Source organism: Grammomys surdaster, unplaced genomic scaffold, assembly GCF_004785775.1.
Source record: "Grammomys surdaster isolate TR1022 unplaced genomic scaffold, NIH_TR_1.0 344, whole genome shotgun sequence".
Classification (NCBI taxonomy): domain Eukaryota; kingdom Metazoa; phylum Chordata; class Mammalia; order Rodentia; family Muridae; genus Grammomys; species Grammomys surdaster.
Window position 1 is genome coordinate 340,008 of NW_021604763.1, and position 8,596 is coordinate 348,603.

At 48.5% G+C, this 8,596-nt stretch overlaps 1 protein-coding gene across 1 annotated transcript; it reads right to left on the reverse strand.

Moving 5' to 3' along the window:
- Positions 1–3,809: 3,809 nt before the first annotated feature.
- Positions 3,810–5,713, reverse strand: Aqp7 (aquaporin 7). The gene is made up of 5 exons (XM_028779140.1): positions 5,617–5,713; positions 5,082–5,219; positions 4,724–4,842; positions 4,343–4,560; positions 3,810–4,059 (listed from the first exon to the last, which is right to left on the reverse strand). Exons 1-5 carry the CDS (start codon positions 5,711–5,713, stop codon positions 3,828–3,830), a joined length of 804 nt encoding a protein of 267 aa, XP_028634973.1. The 3' UTR covers positions 3,810–3,827.
- Positions 5,714–8,596: the final 2,883 nt, after the last annotated feature.

The following is an 8,596-nucleotide window of genomic DNA, read 5'->3' on the forward strand; positions in this document are numbered from 1 at the left end:
ACACCATGGATTCTACATGAATATAAACTCCGGGAGAGCGAAGTCTTCCCTGTGTCTCTAGCCCTGAAGCTGGATGGTGTCTGCCCCGGTGTAGGTTTTCAACCAGTATCAACTGAGAATGGAGAGGACTCATCTGTGGATGGAGTCAGGGCACCTGACACTGAGACCAGAAGCCAAAAGGTGTTGTGGGAGCCGGTCATGGTACCACAGGCCTGGGGGCCCGGCAGGAGTGTTAACAGTTAGAGACCAGCCTGGGGTACAGAAAGAGATCGAGTCTCAAAATAACAAACAAAAAGCTTGTTTCCAGTGTGACGGCTTTGCAGGTAAAGACACCTACATGGAGTGAATCGGGGAAAGAATCAATAAACAGAGGAGGGTAAGACCTCATCCCTGGAACCTGTACATACCTCTCATGTGTACCTCTGGTTCACAAGGACCTGAAAAAGGGGTCAAGAGAAGAGGCCACTGTACTACTGGCTGGAGATTTGTAACTGCCAGTACTTCCCTGGTCACCTCCAGCTCCGGGTCACCTGGCTTTCACCCTCCTGGGCCTGGTCTCAGTCTCCCAGCACAGGACACCAGATACATTCAAACCCCTCTCTTCGCAGATTCCGGTGATCCCAATGGCTCCATGCTGTCAACCTTCCCATGGTCCCATGCTGTGATTATGTCTTCCTTACAGATTTCTGTTTCTTTATTTTGTGGTACTGGGGATCAAACCTAGAGCCTCATGCTAGGCAAACACTCTGTCACCAAAACACATCACACATCTCACACACACACACACACACACCTGCCACAGCATTCATGTGGAGGTCAGAGAACAATAGGAGTCACTTCCTTTTCTCCATCAAGTAGGACCAGGGGATCAAACCCAGGCTTGGCATGCCTGGCAGCAAGCCCCCCTCCCTACTGAACCATCTCACCCCACCATTTTTATTATATATATACTTTTGTTCTATCTTACTTTTGTTCTAAAAAAGGGTCTAAGTTGCCCAGGCTGGTCTTGAACTTTCAGTATGTCAAGTATGAATTATTATGCTCAATACAGGTTTTTTCTATTTTTAAATAAATGATATATACATGTATGGGTGATACTACATTATCAAAAACATATAACAAATTCATGAATTTAACTAGAGAATCATTAAAATCAATATGACCCTTGTGCTTTGAACATATCCCTAGAGCAATCTCTCCTTTTGAAAGTGTTATCACATACATGTGAATGTCCTAAGAATATATTGAATTTCAACTGTACTGTATGGCTTTGTGTTTTGTTGTTTTCAGTCTCATTCTATAACCCAGGCTGGTCTGAGAACTCACTGTGTAACCCATGGCCTCAAGCTCATGGCAATCCTCCTGCCTGAGCCTCTTGAGTGCTAAGGGTACAGGTGTACACACTTCACTCAGTTCTTTTTTTTATTATTATTTACTTTATGTATATGAGTACACTGTAGCTGTCTTCAGACACACCAGAAGAGGGCATCTGATCCCATTACAGATGGTTGTGAGTCACCATGTGGTTGCTGGGAACTGAACTCAGGGCCTCTGGAAGAGCAGTCAGTGCTCTTAACTGCTGAGCCATCTCTCCAGCCCCCCACACTCACTTCTATGATATGGCAGGGATCTAACCCAGGCTTCACACATGCACAGCATGCAGTCTCCCAGCTGAGCCCTAGGTCCAGCCCCTGCACTGCTTGCTACACCTACACAGTGCTGTCCTGCCTGTGGTCTTGCGTAGGGATTGATCTACAGAGCGACAGGCCCACGGCGCTGACCCACTAGGCATTCTGCTGGCTCTTCTGAGCATACTGCCTCACTATAGGCCCATCTGTCCCAGCACTAGCATCCTGCACTCTGTATTTCAGGTATGCTTTTAAAATCTTTCCATGTCCCCCCACCACCACTTCCAGAAGGAAGCCCAACCTCCCCTGTCCCTAGTCCTCTCAGACTGTAAAGTGTGGCTCTCAGCTCGAATAAAGGACACCTTACATCACACTGCTCTGTCCGCACTTCTGGAAATCAATCTCTGACCTGACTGACAGGCTATCTGTGATTTTCCCTCTGATCCCAGAACCCTGGGGCATCCCTCTCCCTGTTGCTTAGCTCCTTCCCTACAAGGATCTATCCCCTCCCCCCAACACACACACACAAGCACACACGAATGCACATGTGCATACATGCATGCATGCACACAAGCACACATGGGCACACACGCACACACAGACATACACATAAGCACACACAAATGCACATGTGCATACATGTGCACATGCACACAAGTACACATGGGCACATGTGCACTCACAGACACACACACACACACACACACACACACACACAAACACACACACTGCAGTCCTCAGATGCAAAGGCCCGGCCTCTCCCATCATGCATCCCCAGGGCCTGCACACAGTAAGGGCTTAGTAGCTGGAGACAGGAACAGGAAAGAGGGATGCTTTCTTCTGAACCTGGACTGATGCCACCAACAGTTAGTCCTCAGAGCCTTCCCTCTAGCTCACAAATAAAGAACACCTCACACCACACTTAACCTGTTTGAAAGACTTGCCTGCTTGCTTCCTCCTTCCCACTTCTGGAGTCAATTCCTGTGAGCAGGAAAGAGGAAATTCGAGGCCAACCCCTTAAAAGCTTTCACTCCATACCAAACAATACTAAGAAAATAAAAACTGATTCTGGAAATGGGTTTCAAACAAGTATGGTGGTACAGGCCTTTAATCCCAGCACTCAGAAGGCAGAGGCAGATGTATCTATGTGAGTTTCAGGCTAGCCTGATCTACATAGCAGAGTTCCAGGTCAGCCAGAGTCATGGTGAGAACCTGTCAAAGGAAGAGGAGAAGCAAGAGAAAGAAAAGGAAAAAAAAAAAAGAAGAAATATATATGTGTATACACACATATGTATCACAGATGGAAGACACACAGACACACAGTATTTATGTGGTATTAAAATTTTAATTAAGAAAAAATTGGAACTGGGGAGCTGGGGGTTTAAGTTAGTTATAGATATTACCTAGAATACACAAGGCCCTAGGTTTGATCCCCAGCACCTCATATAAACTGGGAATGGTGGTACACACCTATGATCCCAGAACTCAGGAGGTGGAGGCCAGAGGATCAAGAGTTCATGGCCAGACTTGGTTACGTAGAGTTCCAGTCTAGGCTAGCCTGGGCTACATAATACCCTGTTTTAAGGAAAACAGGGGTGAAGACCTAAAAGGCCACTGAGGAAGGCATTAACAACAAAAACCAAAAGTTGAGAAATTCTGATGTAAACTTTTGGCCTTGCCTTCTCTGGCTCAAAACTAGAAGAAGGGAGAAGCCAGGAGATCCTGTACTCCCATCCCAGAAAACCATCCAAGATTCTCCAGATCTGGTCCCCCATCAGCTACCTCTGGTCTTTCTCTCACTGTTCCCCCAACACATGTACTGAGGCATGAAAGTTACCCAGTCTGTCTGATGCTCTTTATATCACCCTGAGCCCCCGAAGTAGACATTCCCCCAAGGCGCCCCACCTCCTAGAGCTGGAAAGAGATGCTCTAGTATTAAGAAAAGAGCCCAGAATAACCCTGGAATATGCCAGGCAGGGTGGTAAATGCCTGTATCCCCAACACTTAGGAAGAGAAAGAGGCAGGAAGATCACCACAAGTTCAAGGCCAGCCTGCCCTACATAACAGGTACCAGGCTGGAATAACTCAGGAGCTCCCAGAATAGGAGGGAGTCCAGCTGCAGAAAGTCCCAAGGAGAGCGGGCCATTGGTATGAGATGTGCTTTATTGCAGTAGGGTTGTGGTCACAGATAAGCTCTACTTAGAAGCGCTCTAGAGGCACAGAACCACTTATGGGCGCAGAAGCTGGGGTGGAAGAGATATGGAGTTCCTTGGGTGATGCAGTTAGCTTCTGGTCTCCTGCTGTAAAATTCTCCAGTCCCCGAGGACCCTGTGGTATGCCGGGGTGAATCAAGGCCAGGTATACAATGCCACCTATGTAGGCTCCCAGAAGGGGTGCCACCACTGGCACCCACCACCAGTTGTTCCCGGCTCTGCAGACAAAAAGGAGACCTGCTAAGAACACCGATGCCCTGGATACCACTTATATCCAGATCAGACCAACATAGGGAGACCATCTATCCTAGGGGACTCTTGTCCTTAGCCTGAGCCAGGGACACAGTTTACTGTCCAATATCAGGATCTGCATCTGAAGATCTTTGGGCCCCTTCTCCTCCCAGACCACCTGGAGACTCTTGTGTGCACCCTAACAGTTCCACCTCTGCAAGCAGGGATCCCCAGAAGGCTGACTGGAATGGGGTCTGGGAGGCATTGTACCTGAACACTTGTTTGCCCCAGCCAGCAATGAAAGTGAAGAACCGGGGAGGTAGGTCCCGGGATGGGTTGATCGCATATCCTGAGTTCATGCCTAGGGAAATCCCAAGAACAGCAACAAGGACGCCTATCACGAGGGCCTCGGTCCCTTGAAGTGCTGGACTGTTCATCTTGTCCGTGATGGCGAAGAGACAGAGCTGGAGCATCCCAGTCACGAATACCTGGGGAGTAAATGCCAGAGTAGCCCACTGGGGACAAGTCACAGGTACTCAGCAGGACCCCAAATCTGCAGTAGCAAAGACATGTCTTGGTACAATCCCATGCAGAATTCTTCTGCTCTCTTTCTCATGTGGGATTTGAGGTGGGAATACCCTGGTCACTGACCTCATCCAGGAAGCCCCTCCACAGAGTCATGTGTTCCGGAAGATAGGTGGCAAAGATGTTTGCAGTAGACTTGGAGCCTGTCACCAGCAGTTTTCCGCCTGCAAAGTGGTTAATGGCACCTGTGGAGACAAAGATCGAGCAAATCCCCACTGGGGATCCCAGAGAGGAGGTTGTAGCATGCATGACTGGGAATTTTTCAATGGCTTTACTCTGCCGTGGTTTGGGGGTTTTGGGGGGGGGTGGTTTTGTTTGCTTGCTTGCTTTTTTTTTTCTTTTCCTTCCAGAAAAGAATACCAAGATGGAATCCAGCTGTGCTTCAGAAAAAGAAGGAGGTAGACAATCCAGGAAGAATGCTCACCATAGAAAATTAAGTAGATGGTAGCCGCAGCTGAGAAGGAGCCCAGGAATTGACCCAGCACATATACAGGGAACTTCTTCCAGGACATTCGGCCTAACGCACAATTGGTGAAAGTCACCGCGGCGTTCATGTGGGCCCCTGTGGGTGCGGTGGGGGATAAAAAGTAAAGAAACAAGCAACAGAATGGCAGCAATTGCAACAGTGAGTAGGAGTTTATGGGGTGTTCCCTGTGACAAGAACCCTTAAAAGACCACACACAGTATCTCCATCTCCATTTCTACTGTAAGACAAGTGCAGGAGGAGAAGCTTAATCTTCTGCCTAAGATAACCCAGCTAGTAAAGACGGTGAGTCAAGGGGTCCATGAAGAGTCAGGGAAGACATGGGCAGAGGCCAGGGTGTCACAAAGGTTCTCCTCCCCTCTGAGTCACCTAAAGGTGACTTTCCAGCTGTGCCAGGGAAGGGGCTGAAGGAGGCAGGAACAACCCACTGGGAAGATCTGGCCTGGCCTGTGAGACCAGATGTGGGCTCACTCACCAGAGATGCCACCTGCTACATGGATTCCCATGGTCACTCCGAAGCCAAAGCCAAAGTTAACACCAAGATAGCTGCCAAGCTTCTCTCCTAGAACCATATGAGCCACGGAACCAAGGCCGAACACCTGTGAGGAAGAGCTTCTGAGGGAGGGGCTGCTGAACGTCCACCATCAGAACAAGGCTCAAAACTCAGTTTCTCCTCCTCACCACCCACCCCCGTGCCTCATCCCTGGGCCTCCCCAATGTCACTCAAAGACCTTGCCTTGTCCTCTCTCTCCAGAGCCTCTTCTTATAAACTGACCTCCCTGGCCCCCTAGTAAGGCCTCTAAGGTCTGAGTCAGGGACTGCCGAGTGATGGGGATAGAAAGATCCAGGCGTGAGATTGCACCACCACAGGCTAGGTCTCTGAGACAGTCCAGATCCACCTGAAGTGTGGAACAGGAGCAGGGCTTCAAGGAAGGGACAGCTGGTGTGAATCCCCCACCCCCAGCGTCTCACACGACAGGCTTGCCTAGGGAGGGTCTGAAAGTCCAAGTGAAAGAACCATTATTTGCCCTATTCCACAGATGGCTACCCGAAGCTTAGAACAAACAAAGTGACCTAGTCAAGGTCACATGACATGAGACATGATGAGCCACCTTGAATCTAGGAAGTCATCCATCAATGCCCGTCCTTGCTAACATGAATGTCTTTTGTGTTCTTAGGAAGGCTGACCCCTTCTGCCTGGAATAACTGATCCTACATCATAAAACATTTAAGGGACCAGAGAGGTGGCTCAACAGAAGGTGTTCACGACCAAGCCAGACCACCTGAGTTTGATCCCAGAACCTACATAATAGAAGGAGAAAACCAACTTTATGTCATCTTCTGACTTCTACAGGTGTGATATGGCAAGCATGTGCCCACACGTAAACATATATAGACACATAAACACACAGTGAGATAATAACGTGTAATAAAGAAAAACATACTTAAACACTCAGTACTTCCTTCGAAAAGCCCATGTGTTTTGTACATGTCTTGTGAATTCAAGCTGCTGGAAATCGGAGTCTAGACATGTGACCTCTAACATGGCAGGCACTGGCCAGCCGTGGCTCTAACGTACTTGAGTGCGACTTCTACAAACTAAGAGTTACCCTAGTGTACAGCATGCGCCGGATTTCAGATTTAGAATCAGAAATGAAGACCACTTCAGTAGTTTACCGTCTACAGCATGTTGACACAAAGTCTGAAGAATACAGGTTAAATACAATAGTTATTCAAAATGGCTCCACCTGCTCCTTTACCCTTTTTTTTTTTTTTTTTGGTTTGTTTGTTTTGAGACAGGGTTTTTCTGTGTACCCCTGGCTGTCCTGGAACTCACTCTGTAGACCAGGCTGGCCTCGAACTCAGAAATCTGCCTGTCTCTGCCTCCCAAGTGCTGGGATTAAAGGTGTGCCCCACCACCACCCGGCTCCTTTACCCTTTTTTAATGTGGCTACTACGTGATAGTAAATTACATTTCTGACTCGTTGTATTTCCCTTCTACAGCTTTGTTTATGATAAAAAAAAAATGAAGGCATTGTGAACATGAGAGCTAGAACCATCTCCATTGGGGGTGAGGACACCAGGGGAGGGCACAGGGACCCATCAGGGTGAGGACACCAGGGGAGGGCACAGGGCTGAACCTGTGTGGGACTCGTGGTGGGTGTCAGAAATCTAACTGGAGCATATATTGAAACAGAAGGATGTCATGAACACAGCAGGGCAGTGGTGGCATGCAACACTCAGGAGGCAGAGGCAGGTGGATCTCTGAGTTCAAGACTAGCCTGATCTACAGAGTGAGTTCCAGAACAGCCAGGGCTACACTGAGAAAATCTGTAGCAAAAACAAAACAAAACAAAAGTCACAAACAAAACAAAATCATAAACACCAGGGAGAGTTGGCATCCCAAGAAGGGCGTGGTCAGCTCTGCTTGGCAGCCTGACTCACATGTATAAAGGTCTAAATAGCATTCCTTTGGGTGTGACACTCCAAGAGTCACAGTATTGAGTGCGGTGCTGTGTGGTTCGGCCTTGGAGGCAGTGGCTGAGCCCCAGAGATTGAGAGGCAAATGCTAGTAAGGAAAAGATGAATTCTTGGTTTCATTTTGGTTTCTGGAAACAAGGTCTCACTCTACTGCCCAGAATAGCTTCAAGCACCTAAGGTCAGTTTCTCCATCTGCCTCAGGCACACATCACTGTGTCCAGCAAAGGTGACTTTGAGCAACAGTGTTGTTGGATCCTTCTTGTTTGAGATACTAAGGGTGGAATCCAGGCCCTCATTCATAAAAGAAAGTGCTCTGCCACTGAGCACAGCCCCACCAGATAAAAGGAACTGGAAGGAACGTGTATAGACTACTGGATTGTTTGAGTCTGTCTTGTGTAGTTTTGGGTAGAGAGACTTTGGTAGGCTTATAGGCAGAGAGAGAGAGAGAGAGAGAGAGAGAGACAGTGTTAAAGTGTTAAAGAGAGTGAAATAGATGGAATGCCTGGGTAGGTAGGTGTGGGTGACTGGAGGGAGGGAGAGCATCTGCTCTAGCCGAGGGAGATGGGTACAGGTACAGGTAACAGTGTGGAGCTGCAGGGAGCCCCCATGATAATTTTCTCTGGTGAGCAGGAGCTCAAACAGTGTTCAGGGGCGGGGCACAGTTGGGAAGAACCAGGCCTAGCATGGTGACGCACACCTATGATCCCAACAGAGGAGTCTACACTCAGTTCAAGGCAGTGTGTTCCACAAAGCATATTCCAGGCCAACCCGGGGCCATGGCTATAGACAGTGAGAGCTTGTCTCTAAAAAAAGGGGGGGGGGAGCTGAGGAGACGGCTCAGCAGTTAAAGCACATGCCAGGCCGGGCTGGGGAGCTGTCTCAGTGGTTAAGGGCACTGACTGCTCTTCCAGAGGGAAGAATTGAGTTCAATTCCCAGCAACCACATGGTGGCTCACAACCATCTGTAATGGGAT